Consider the following 14,101-nt stretch of genomic DNA (forward strand, 5'->3'; position numbering starts at 1 on the left):
GGGGGGTGAGTGGAGTGGTCTATCAGTAGTGGGGGGTGAGTGGAGTGTGTTATCAGTAGTGGGGGGGGATGAGTGCAATGTGCTAGCAGGAGGTAGATGAGTCTGAAGAGGACACAGCTTCACTAAACAGATCAGGACTGTGGACTAGCCGGTCTAAAGGTTAAGTGTACCAAGCTGCACAAACAGGTCCACACACACACACACACACACACACACACACACACACACACACACACACACACACACACACTGAGACATCATTACTAGTGTGTGTGAAAGAGGAGATACAGTGAAACATGTTATATGATTGGGGTCATAATCATGTGAAATTCTATATGGATGTGGTGAATTTCTTGTGTTACACTCAAGGTTTCTTTGGTCTGTTATGATGCGTCTCTCATTACCCACAAACACATGCAGGCAGGTCTGTGTGTTTTAGAGGAGACATGAACCAGTGTTCAGACTAGTGGTGGTGTTACTGTACTGGAAATGGTCTGTTTACAGCAAACTATACAAATTAATCTATTATGTCTGTTGATTTGCACTAATTGTATCTATTTTTTTGTTTTCTGTGAACTCTCTATTCCAACAGGTGTGACTATCGTGTTCTTTGTAATAAAGAACAGAGAATATCTGCAGTGGAGTTTCTGCTGAATCTGATTGTTACAGCAGCAGAGTGTGATGCAGCTACAGGAGAGAGTTTCACTAAACTGCTGACATCTGTGTGCAGCTACACAACCTTCCCTGTAGAAGTAGAACGTGGTTATGATTTGAAGGTTGTTATTTGTGATTTCCTGCTGGATCTGTACTCACGTGTGAAGGACTATGAGACTCAAACAGGCAGGAGTGTCCTTCCAGTATTACAGCCAGTTTACCAGTCAGCTCCTGCAGTCTGGAACATAGACCTCTCAAAGAGAAAGACCTCCCTCTTCCTAGAAGTGCTGAAACTCCACAAAGTGAAGAAACCAGTAGAGCTGAGAGGCTGGTCAGATGAAGAGAGTGAAGTGAGGAGTTTCCTTCAGTGTCTGCCCTACATCTCCCAGCTCAGGTGAGTGAGAAGCAGGTTTAATGTTTATGCTGAGTTTTTCATTAAAGGTTGTGAGTTGGGTCGTCTTTATTTAGTGTAGAGTTTAGCGTAGTGGTTGACTCCCCTTTGACTCCTCACACTACACTCACTGTAAATTGTTATTGTAAGTTATTTGGATGAGAGAGTTTGCTGACTGTAAATGAATGAAATGTTGCTTTGTCATCTGTTCTGAATGTGAACAGTGCTCAGACCTGTAAAGCATGATGACAATGTGGTGTGTTTACTTTGTAAGAGATTTTGTTCTGTCTGTCCTAGTCCACAAACACATAGAGAAAAACAACACAGAAGCAAAGAAAAGTTATAGAGGGTGTGGACACTGTAATAGGCATAAACTATCTGACCAAATTGTCATTTCAGTGTCCCTGTTATTACTTTGTATTTCTGTTTATTTTATTTTGTGAGACTCTCTATTCAAACAGGTTTAATTATGATAAAGAACAGATGGTCTGTTTACAGCAAACTGTACAAATTAATCATTTATGTCTACTGATTTCTACTAATTGTATCTACCAATTCTGTGTTGTCTGTGAACTCTCTATTCCAACAGGTTTGGGTATTATGTTCTTCATATTAAAGTACAGAGAAGATCTGCAGTGGAGTTTCTGCTGAAGCTGACTGTTACAGCAGCAGAGTGTGATGCAGCTACAGGAGAGAGTTTCACTAAGCTGCTGATATCTGTGTGCAGCTACACAACCTTCCCTGTAGATAGGACTAATTATCAGTGTGATTTCCTGCTGGATCTGTACTCACATGTGAAGGACTATGAGACTCAAACAGGCAGGAGTTTCCTTCCAGCATTACAACCAGTTTACCAGTCAGCTCCTGCAGTCTGGAACATAGACCTCTCAGAGAGAAAGACCTCCCTCTTCCTAGAAGTGCTGAAACTCCAAACAGTGAAGAAACCAGTAGAGCTGAGAGGCTGGTCAGATGAAGAGAGTGAAGTGAGGAGTTTCCTTCAGTGTCTGCCCTACATCTCCCAGCTCAGGTGAGTGAGAAGTCTTTTCCCTACAGGGTTGTGTTTGATGTTCTCTGGTGGTTTTTGTGAGTTGTTCTCTCACTATAAATTAGTGATTGTTGTGGAACAGACGTGTGAATGAAATGTTGCCTTCTAATTTGTTATGAATGTGAGCTCTGCTTGTGACGGGCAGGGAGTACGAAATAAAATGGAAGCGATCACGCCAAGTCTCAGGGAAAAGGGAGGTTTTAATAAATAAAGTGCGCAAACCAAAAACTTGTGACAAGATCCAAATAAAGGATACAATGACCAGCAGTCAACTGGTACAAAGAGCCGACATATACAGACAAACAAACGACCGTTAGGTGAGGCGGATCATAGGCCCCGCCCACCTGAGGGACGAACACAACGCAACAACAACACAACTGCCGCTGTATATGGGGGCGACCAGTAAGGGGCCTGCCGTATCGTGACTGTCACGTATGACCGTGCCCCCCTCCCTTAGCGGTCACTCCGAACTCCCTCGTGTCTGTGTTCCGTACCTGTTCATCCCGCCCTGCTCGTTTGTCTCCGTGATTCCTCGTTTGTTACCACGCCCCTGTATTATCATTCACACCTGTTCCTTGTTTCTGTCCCATGTATATAACCCCCTGAGTCTCCCTTGTCCTTCGTCTGGTAATTTGACTGTTTGACTGTTTGGTTGTTTCTCGGTTCTGTGTTACCCGGCCTTAGTTTGTTACTTTCTGTTTCGTAATGCCCGTGTACCTGTCTAACCTTGATGGCTCTCCTGTTATGACCCCTGTCTGCCACTACGACTCTGATTATGGTATGTCCTTTAATAAATCTCACTCTTCTCAGCATTTGTGTCCGTCCTCTCGCTCAGCAGTGCGAGCACCGTTACAGTGACACTGCTCATGTCTGTAAAGTGTGTGTAACTGACGACTGGACGCTGAGATTAGTCAGTGTGAAAGACTCACATGCTTTTATTTTAATGTAATAATATCGCTAGAGCACTAATGAACAACAAAGTGCACACAGATAAGTCAGGACAACGACTGACAAACATAATGATGAAAAGCATAAACACTTAAATACACAAACAGTAACATGTAACAGGTGTTAGGAGACAAGAGACAGATGAGACGACTAACTAGACTAGCAGAGTTGGAGGTTTTGTTCAATCTGCACTACTCCAAACTCACACAAAGAAAAACATACAAACCAAAAAGATAAATTACTGAATATCTGCAATATCTAAACATGCATTAACTAGATAATTTTAAACATTGGGATTTAATAGTTTTAAGTCATGTTAACCATAACTGAGTTAATATCCATGTTGTCATGTGATGATATGATATATAAATGAAACATCCTTACCATTCTATTTTTAGGTGCCTAGAATTTGAGTGAGTTTGTCTCTAGTTTTAACTGTAGAGCCCTAATGCCGTAAGTGTAGGTCCCTAATGCCGTAACTGTAGGTCATTTATGCTGTAAGTGTCGGTCCCTAATGGCATAAATGTCGGTCACTAATGGCGTAAGTGTCGGTCCCTAATGCTTTAACTTGATTTGCGGTTGGTATGGGTTTGAGCAATGATCACGTTTACACATTCTTATGTAATATAAATAAAGTAATAAAGTAATATAAATGTAAAGCCAATGAAGTGGCTGGAAATAAGCAGGAATAATAATAATAATAATAATAATCTTTATTTGTATAGCACCTTTCATACATACATGTAACTCAAAGTGCTTTACAGTATAAATAAAAGAAACATTAAAAGGAGATAAGACAAAGACAAAAAGACAGAAGAAAATGTTAAAAGAAATTAAAGATAAAAATATTAAAATAACATAAAAAGTAAAAAAGTGAAGTAAGTAAGATAATAAAAAGTAAAGTAAATAAGATAAAACTATTAAGATAGAGTTTCTTAACTAAAAGCGGATCTAAACAGGAATGTTTTGAAACTGCTCTTAAAACTATGCAGGGATGAAATGCCTCTGAGCTCTTCAGGAAGAGAATTCCAGAGCTTTGGGCCATAGTGGCTAGAAGCACCCTCGCCAATCTTTAATCGGCTTTTAGGAATCACCAGTAGATTACTGTTTGAAGACCTGAGAGACCTGACTGGAACATATCTAACCATCATTTCACTTAGGTAAAGAGGGGCAAGACCATGAAGACATTTAAAAACCATGACTAGAACCTTAAAATATATTCTAAAGCTGACAGGTAACCAGTGCAGTGAGTGGAGTGCAGGTGTAATATGATCTCTCTTTCTCCTGCGGGTCAGAACCCTTGCAGCCGTGTTCTGAACTCGCTGTAGGTGCGAAATAGAGCTCTTTGGAAGAGCAGATAGAACAGCGTTACAATAATCTAGCCTTGATGTGATAAATGCATGGACAAGTTTTTCACTGTCAGCAGGAGAGAGCATATCTCGGACCTTAGCGATGTTTCGAAGATGAAAGTAAGCTGTCTTGCATGTAGTCATGATGTGTGATTTGAAGCTGAGCTCATTATCAAAGGTGACGCCCAGGTTCTTAACACATTGTCTGGCTTTCAGATTCATTTGATTTAAATAAGTCTGGACATCATTCCTTTGTGAATCACTGCCAAGAACAAGAACCTCTGTCTTCTGTTTATTTAACTGCAGAAAATTGTCAGACATCCATGTCTGTATATCATCTATGCAGTCAAACAGTGAGCAAATTGATTTTAGGGCTTTAGGTTCTAGCGAAATATAAAGTTGAGTGTCATCTGCATATTGATGATAACTAATACCATGTTTATTAATGATGTGTGGTAATGGAAGCATATATAGGTTGAATAGTAACGGCCCAAGAATTGATCCTTGGGGGACGCCACAAGTTATTTTTTGACGTGTGGAGGAAGAGGTACCTAATGCTACATAGTAATCACGCCCAGTTAGGTACGATCTAAACCAGTCTAAGACTAAGCCACTAAGGCCTACCCAGCTCTGTAGTCGATCAAGAAGTATTTCATGATCAACGGGGTCAAAAGTGGCGCTTAAATCTAGCAGAAAAAGGACTGAGAGTTTGCCTGCATCCTTATTCAATCTCAAGTCATTTACTACCTTAACTAGGGCTGTTTCAGTGCTGTGGAGAGGTCTGAAACCAGATTGAAAAGTGTCATTTATTTGATTTACTTTGACATAGTCATTCAACTGGATTGACACTACTTTTTCAATGATTTTGCTAAGAAAGGAAAGGTTAGATATAGGTCGATAATTATTAAGAATTGTGGGATCAAGATTTCTGTTCTTTAATAGTGGTTTAACCATTGCAGTTTTAAAAATTTTAGGGAATTCACCCAATTGCAGAGACTGATTAACAATCGTTAGAACTTCATTTGCTAATGAGCTCAGAACCTGCTTGAAAAAGCTTGTTGGTAAAGGGTCCAGTTCACAAGTAGAGGATTTTAGTGATGAAATCACATCAAGTAGTGTTACCATGTCAACTTCTTGGAAATAAGACATATTAAAGTTAGGCTGAGTAACTGATATAAGGGTTGATGGTCTATTAGTGCTTGTTGCTATGTTCTGCCTTATACTAGTAATCTTGTCACTAAAAAATATAGCAAACTCCTCACATTTTTCAACTGAAACAGTCTCAGGGAAGCCACAGGAGGTGGGGTTTACTAGCTGATCTATGCTTCTGAACAAGACAGCTGAGTTATTATTGGATGAATTGATTAAGGTAGAGAAATAGTTTTTCCTTGTTGATTTCACTTCACTGTTGTAATTCTGCAATGTTGTTTTATAAATATCAAAATGTACTTGCAATTTTGATTTTCGCCAACGTCTCTCAGCCTGCCTACAATCTTGCCTAAATTTTACAATAGATGGAGTGTTTCTCCAGGGCATCTTAATTTTACCAGAGATTATTTTAGTTACCTTTGGTGCCACAGCATCAATACAGTTCCTAACTGTGTGTGTGAATGTTTCAACTAGCTCATTCCCATTTTCTGAGAGGGGAGGGAGGGACTGTATCATGTCTGTGAAGGCCACGGCACTGCCAGCACTGAGATAACGCTTGGTTATTGTGCGCTTTTCACTGAGTGTTCTAGTAGATAATGACATGTTGAAAAATACACCAAAATGGTCAGAGATTGCAACATCAGTAATTTCAGTATTATTAACCTCTATACGTTTAGAAATGACCAAATCTAAAATGTGGCCATGCTTATGAGTTGGGCGTGATACATGCTGTATGAGATCAAAAGAGTTAAGCATCCTCATGAATTCTGAAGTGATTGGATTTGTGGATATATCCATGTGAATATTAAAATCCCCAGCAATTAAAACATAATCAAAATCAATTAAAATCCTTGAAAGCATTTCTTCAAAATCTTCAAGAAAATCTGCATGTTGTCTGGGAGGATGATAGATAACAATCAAAAGAACTGAATAAGTACTGTTGAGTTGTACTGCCAGATATTCAAACGTAGGATGTTCCCCTAATGAGATCTGCTTACATCGGAATGCTTTATGGTAAAAACATGCAACACCACCACCTCTCTTATTTACCCTGGAGACATTAAAATAGTTAAAGTCGGGAGGTGAAGCTTCATTTAGCACTATTGCTCCATTGCTATCAAGCCAAGTCTCTGTAAGAAAAAGAAAGTCCAGACAGTAATCTTCAATTAATTTAGCTATTATAAAAGACTTGTTTGTGAGTGAGCGGACGTTTAGTAAGGAGACTTTGAAGACTTGATGTGTTTGATCAGCATCGCTTACATCACTTGTGCATTTCACTGGGATCAAATTTTGTTTGTTACAATGTTTTGTACCCTTATGTTTTCTTCTGATTACATTTTTATTTCGATTCTGAGAGCCATGCCACCGGCTATTTAAAATAACTGGAATGTAGCACTGACTAGGAGCATGGGTTCCAGTGTGTCAGACCTGAGAATTCACTGAGTGTGCAGGAGAAGTGGGTGAGTTCCTGCAAGACAGCAGACTGTAGTGTTGCAGAACCTCTTCAATCTCCTGGAGTTTACCTCTGACACTGTGGACAGATTCTCTGACAGGAGATGGTGGGCTCCTGGCTCCTTGACTGACATTACTGACGTTACTGCTGGCGGTTGGGTGCAGATTCCGCATGTGAGTGATTCCATACATTAGATTATCCACAAGCATTTGAGTCCCAGCCCTGTTAGGGTGAAGCTGATCAGGTTTAAAAAGCTCAGGACGCCTCCAAAAAATATTGAAATTGTCAATGAAGTTTACCTTCCGATGTGCACAGGCTGTAGTGAGCCAGCTGTTTAGAGCCAGCAGTCTGGTAAAGTGACCAATGCCTCGACGTGCAGTTGGTATCGGTCCAGAAATGAACACTTCACACCGGGAAAACTTCAGAATGTCGAGCAGATGGTTAAAATCCTGTTTCAGTATCTCAGACTGTTGTTTGTAAACATCGCTAGAGCCGACATGTACAATCAGTCTTTCCGTAGCTGGATGGTCATGCAATATGTGTGGAATCATGGGTATCACTTCACAGACAGTAACACGAGGAAAGCAAAAGGCCTTAATACTGTTGCTCCATACATCTCTGATGACTGAGTCCCCGATTAGCAGCGTTTTGGGCTGTGGCGGTGTTCCTCGTCTTCTTTCACCGTTAATGCCTCGGCGGCTAACATGGTTACCACCCCGATGGCCAGCATGGTTACCACCCCGATGGCCAGCATGGTTACCACCCCGATGGCCAGCATGGTTACCACCCCGATGGCCAACATGGTTACCACCCCGATGGCCAACATGGTTACCACCCCGATGGCTAACCCTCTTAGCATGCTTGTTAGCATGCTGCTGGCTAACACAGTTGGCAGCCTGGTGGTTGGTCTGCGAATGGCCAGAGTTATTTGCAAGCTTAGCAGCCAGACTGGAGTCGGATCTCTGATGCTGATTGGGGTGCGTTTGATGTCCTTGATGTCCTGGAGAGGGAGGCAGTATGTTGTGATGAGACTGCTCAGTTTCTGCTACTTCAGTTGAGGCAAGAGCTTCATATCTGTTATCGAGAAGAATGTTCTGTTCTGAAGATTGCTGCTTGCCGCCGCTGCTGTGCTGGTTTCTGCTACATTCCTTCCCCCGAACAAGAGTCCAGCCCTTATCATTGTTATTGTTAACAGGATTAGGAGTTGAGGCCAAGATGAGCTTAGGCTTTGCCCCCAGTACATCCCAGCGACAATGGAGAGAAACGTCTCTTTCTTTGCCAGTCACAGGGACGGTTTTGTCAGCGGTTTGTGTGGCAAGAATCGAGTCCAGATATTCTTCCTCCTCCCTTATAGAATGTAAGGTATGGATTCTTTCCTGAAGTTCTGCAACCCTCTGAGACAGTTTGATACACTCAGAGCAAATAGATGATGTGGAAGCATGAGCCATAATCGCAAAAGCACCGGGCACAAGGCTCAAATATCCAAGTTAAAAATCCAAAGTGCAAAAATAACACCCAATAAGTTCTGGCAGGTATTTCACAGCTGAAAACAATATCAGCTGCTGATAAAACAGTGCACAAAAACCACTCACAAGGATGAGGCGCAAAAAACAGTTCACTCGCAGTGTGGGACTGTCGGAATGTAAAAAATGCTAAATAATCCTTTATAGATGAATGTAAAAAAGCTTACCAAGTGAAGTAACGAGTAATGGATCCTTTTAACTTGTAAAAATAACTCAAATAAATGAAAGGACAAGCAGAGCTGACAGAAAAGCGTCTGTACAGGAGGAAAGCAGGAAGTGAAATGAGGTCCTTCAACATCTGAAGGATCCCAAAACCTCAAAGTCTTCTGATGACCATGTGTGAGGTCTCTTGAGACTTCATGAACACAGACAGGGATCATGCAACACTGGCAAATGTGATTGGGCTGCAATAAAAACTAATGTTGAAGTAACACGTTACTGGATTGGTTAAAATAATGAGTAGCACACAATATTCACTTTTTAATTTGACTTCAAAACGTATGTGACACTGTGGAGTGTCGAGGGTGAGAGACAGAACTTGTGTGTGTATTATTAGTTATTAGGGATGCAAATTATCGATTAATTCATTAATCATTAGTTGATTGATCTTATCGATCGACTTTCGATTAATCGATAAGCGGTGAATTTCAGTGTTTCAATAGGGCCTTTAAAAATATCAGCTAAATAGTTAAAACACTTTGTTCAAAAAGTATATATTATATTATGATAATTATATTGTATTATATGATATATTGCTCAAGTAATTATGCATTAGGAAATTTTTATGGTATAACAAAATACATTCTTTTCATTTAAAAAAAGGAATAAATTAAGGACTGGCTCCATTTGAAACATTAGACATTAATTTTTTTAAAAGAAGAAATTAAATAAAGAGCCAAACAGAATATTATTGAGCCTATGCTTGGACAATGTTTCTAGCGTTGTCGTGAACACACGCTGTAACGCGACCGGAGAGTGCCCAAGTCTCCACAACATCATTGAGCTTGTCAGCTAAATTGTCAGCGGTGTGTCCAACATGTTCGTCGTAATCAGCACTGCAGATTTTAGCTGCCAGTTCTCTTGAGTGTAGTGGCACGTCACGGTAATGTAACTTTCTGTTGCTAGATAGGGTGACCATATTTTTATTTGGGAAAACCAGGACACTTTGTGTGTAAGTTGTTGAGGGGAGGGGGGGGGGAGAACGTAAGTTGTTGAGCTCGGGGATTCCATGCCCGATGAAGGTAATATAAAAACCAGGACATTTCCTCATTTTAGAAAAAAAACCCGGGACGCCGGACGTGAAATACGGACATGTCCCGGGAAATACGGACGTTTGGTCACCCTATGTTAGAGCCGTCCAACAATCTGTTGTAAGGGTTACAGCAGTAGCAGTATCTAGCTTTGTTTAGACACTGCACGTCTTTTCGCCCGCTTCATTTTGTTTTCCACGCTGGTCTTTCGCAACACGTGTTCACCTCTCGTTCTTACGCTCTGTCCAAGTTACCACAGGAGCGCTCTCTAACGATTAATCGTGATTAATACATTTTGATCGAGTAACCTCTTGATCGACAATTAATCGAAAGTCGATTAATCATTTGCATCCCTATTAGTTATATTAATAAAGTGTCATTAGTTTATCTGCTGTGTCGATGGTGTGGACTCATGGTGTCTCACCACCAGTGTGTTGTAAATTGGGTGGTAGATATTCTCCATAATGTCCTGCGGGTTAGACAGCACTTTTAGTGAGTCCAGCTCCACACCCACAACGTCACCGGCCTTGTGGATCAGTTTGTTGTATCTGTTGACATCTGTCACCCTCAGCCTGCTGCCCCAGCATACAACAAGATAGAAGATAGAACTCACCACCACAAACTCATAGAAGATCCTGAACATAGAGGATAGAACTCACCAACTCAGACTCATAGAAGATCCTGAACATAGAGGATAGACCTCACCACCACAGACTCATAGAAGATCCTGAACATAGAGGACAGAACTCACCACCACAGACTCATAGAAGATCCTGAACATAGAGGATAGAACTCACCACCACAGACTCATAGAAGATCCTGAACATAGAGGATAGAACTCACCACCACAGACTCACAGAAGATCCTGAACATAGAGCAGAGGTCACCAACAGGCGGACCGCGGTCCGGATCCGGACCCGAATGCAGTCGTGTCCGGACCCAATCTCATTCCTGATTAACTGGATACGGACCCAAATACCATCCCATCCGGACCCAGAATAAATTATTTTAAATATTTTTTAATTTTGACGGGAGAATTCATTTTAAACCGGAGCATTAATTTCAGGGCTATTGAAAAACACTCCGTCACATGTGTGAACTTACGTTCGAGAGCATAAGGGGAGCATCAACCTGTATCACTGTCATCTTGTCACCCAGAAGAGTAGGTCAGATACTGTGAAATGCACTGGAGAAGTCAAAAGACATGACCCCAACAGTGCTGATCCAGGATGACCCTGTCCATGGTCTTCATGACGTGGACATCAGTGCCACTGTACTGTAGTCCTTAAGGTCACTGGGTCACGGCGTCTTCAGAACAGGAATAATGTAGGACGTCTTCCACATCACGGGGACCCTCTGGAGACTCAGGTTCATGTTGAAGACATGGTGCAGTACTCCACAACACTGGGTAGCACAGGCTTTAAGCACCCTGGAGGGGACCCATCAGGACCTGCAGTTGTGTCTGTGTGGAGTCTCTTTAGTCTTCTTACCTGGTCAGCAGTGAGTCTCACTGTAGACGTGACGGGTGGGGGAGGGGTGGAGGTGAGAGGTGGGCTGTCACAGGAGGGGGGCAGGATATCGGGGGGAGGGGTCTGAGTAGAGTGGGCTATCAGTAGCGAGAGGTGGGTGAGTGGAGTGGTCTATCAGGAGGGGGGTGAGTGGAATGGGCTATCAAGAGTGAGAGGGGGTGAGTGGTCTATCAGTAGTGAGGGGGTGAGTGGTCTATCAGTAGTGAGTGGTCTTTCAGTAGTGGTGGGTGAGTGGTCTATCAGTAGAGATGGGGGTGTGTGGTCTATCAGTAGTGGGGGTGAGTGGTCTATCAGTAGTGGGGGGGTGAGTGGTCTATCAGTAGTGGGGGGGTGAGTGGTCTATCAGTAGTGGGGGGTGAGTGGTCTATCAGTAGTGAGGGGGTGAGTGGTCTATCAGTAGTCTTGACGGGGGAGGACAGAGTCTGCAGTGTCAGATCTGTTAAAGAACATTTATCTCGTTGGCCGTGTCCACGGTGCTCTTTGCTCTTCTGTTGTTGCTGGACTTGAAGCTACTCCAGTAAAGTTGTGGGGCTGGTCAGATGAAGAGAGTGAAGTGAGGAGTTTCCTTCACTGTTTCCTTCCCAGCTCAGGTGAGTGAGATGTTTTTAAAAGAAACACAGGAGTCACATGTAACTATAGAATTGTTGTTTTGTACATTAATGAGATTGGTCATGTTCTTTGCTGAGAGTTCGTGTCTCTCTATGTGTGATCAGCAGATAATCCAGGTTAGATGTGTAAATGTCTTGATTTGCTTTTTTGTTTGAACCTTGACCAGAAAGTTTGCCAACCCCACATACTTGAACCAAAACTTAGTTCACACAGAGTATTTTGTCTCCGTGAGAGTAGCCCCCACCCTTGTTACTCACACCTGCTACCTTATCAGAAAGAGAGTGTGGGCTCTGCCAGAGTCACACCATGTCCTGTCTAATTTTCTAGGACTATTTTCTTGTACTCTTCCATTCACTTCACAATCTAGTTTTCTGCAGAACATTACAATTAACACTTTTACTTTATTGATGCATAGTTAGTTAAGCTTATAATCAACATCATGATGATCTCTCATTACACTTATAATTCCCACAGCCGTTACAGTGGGGTTAAAGGGCACATGGATGTAGGGGTTTCACCTACTAATCCTTTAAAGTAGATATAATTTGTTTTACCTTAATTATTAATCAGTCTCATTAATTTAGAATCAGTCTCATATTCTAATTATACCAGAACCATAACATTTAGTTATCAACTAAGGGTAATTAATGGTTTGGTATCTGAAGGATTTAACTATGAATTCTTTGGAGGTTTTGGCAACAACTACTTTTGAATGACATCAACACAGACAATTTGGTGAAAATAAATGATACATTTATTTAAAACCAACTATTCTAAAACAAACCGCATCAACAAGGATCAGTATATTTACAGTGAAGACTGGATATTTAGTGTGTGTGTGTAAAAAGGGGAGGAGTGTAATGTGTGCACGCGCTTGTGCGTGTGAGGAGGCGGAGTTGTAATCTCAGTTCTCCTATAGAGAACAAAGCAACTAAAATGGCGCCGACTTTAAACAGTAGAGCAGCGCGACTGTGTTAATGAGCTCAGCTGGTTTATTCCAACGTGGTCAGAACAAAGGGTAATAGCGCTGGCTAAATAACTAAAAATTAATGTGGTGTGTCTGAGAATGGGGAAGACTACAAGTTGTCCATTAATAAGATAAATAAAAGATGGTGGCATGCACAGCAAAGATAACTTTGTATGTACAAATCTCGATGAAGATTATGAAATAAAAGTTAAACACATTCAGAATGTATTAACAGAAAACTTGGTTAACTCTGCAGTTCAAGTAACTTTGCCCTTCTATAAACTATGCCCAGCGGTAAGAGTCTCACGTGTCGAGGGTTTTGGGTGGTTTCCTCGTCCTCCCTGAATTCTCCTGGAATTAGGAGGGAATTTCCACCGCAGGCTCCTCGTTGATAAAGCGATGTCGTCCAGGTGTGCTGGGAATCGTCCTTCTGGATATGAGGTCCAGGAATGAGAGTCTCGTTCACGGTTTAACTACAGGGAATTGATCGCCTTTGTTTCAGTCCGTGTGGCCGTGTTAGCAAGCTTGATTGAAGTAGTTCGGTGAATCTGTTGTCGCGGTAACGTTGATCGGTTGCTGGTTAGATTACACCGTAACTCGGGCTCGTTAATTAAATAGTACGACTTTCAGCTGTTTGCTGTTAGTCGTTGCAAAGTTCGCATGTTCTCAAAGAAAAACCGGAGAGAGAGAAATGGCGGAGCCTCTCTTTAATAGGTCTAACCTCGGTGTCAGTCAAACCAGAGAGAGATATTACGGAGCCTCTCTTTAATAGGTCTAACCTATGTGTCGGTCAAACCAGAGAGAGAGAAATGACGGAGCCTCTCTTTAATAGGTCTAACCTCGGTGTCAGTCAAACCAGAGAGAGAGAAATGACGGAGCCTCTCTTTAATAGGTCTAACCTCGGTGTCAGTCAAACCAGAGAGAGAGAGATGAATGGCTGTTCAGGGTATTTAAACACCTGAACTGTAGACACACCCTTACTTCCGTCAAAGCAAGCTTGTTCCATGTGTTGCCAGTGGTACTGCCACCTGCTGGTTTAGCAAGGTACCTACATTCCCCCCTTGGTCTTCAGACTGGGGCTGACGTCACAGTCCTGAAGAGCACAAAAGGTTATCCATGCAGTCCATGTTCCTTGTAGCATCCACTGGGAGGTGATCAATTCCATGAGTCAGTTGTCCATCCCGCTCATAGCATGATCCATGAGATGGCTGGGAGATGCTGTAGACACACATCT

At 42.0% G+C, this 14,101-nt stretch overlaps 1 protein-coding gene across 15 annotated transcripts in view; it reads left to right on the forward strand.

Annotated features, from left to right (window-relative positions):
* LOC143521618 (uncharacterized) overlaps positions 1 to 14,101 on the forward strand; it is a 316,853-nt gene that overhangs the window by 283,960 nt on the left and 18,792 nt on the right. For 11 of the 15 annotated variants that reach the window (XM_077014689.1, XM_077014735.1, XM_077014717.1 and 8 more), the window contains 2 exons: positions 593 to 1,048; positions 1,635 to 2,072. The exons of 3 other annotated variants lie outside the window; for them this stretch is intronic. In XM_077014689.1, the coding sequence (XP_076870804.1) occupies positions 593 to 1,048; positions 1,635 to 2,072 (894 nt within the window). The remainder of the gene's footprint in view (positions 1 to 592; positions 1,049 to 1,634; positions 2,073 to 14,101) is intronic. One more of the 15 variants, XM_077014744.1, reaches the window with a different exon arrangement.

This window comes from Brachyhypopomus gauderio, chromosome 1 (assembly GCF_052324685.1).
Source record: "Brachyhypopomus gauderio isolate BG-103 chromosome 1, BGAUD_0.2, whole genome shotgun sequence".
Lineage (NCBI taxonomy): Eukaryota > Metazoa > Chordata > Actinopteri > Gymnotiformes > Hypopomidae > Brachyhypopomus > Brachyhypopomus gauderio.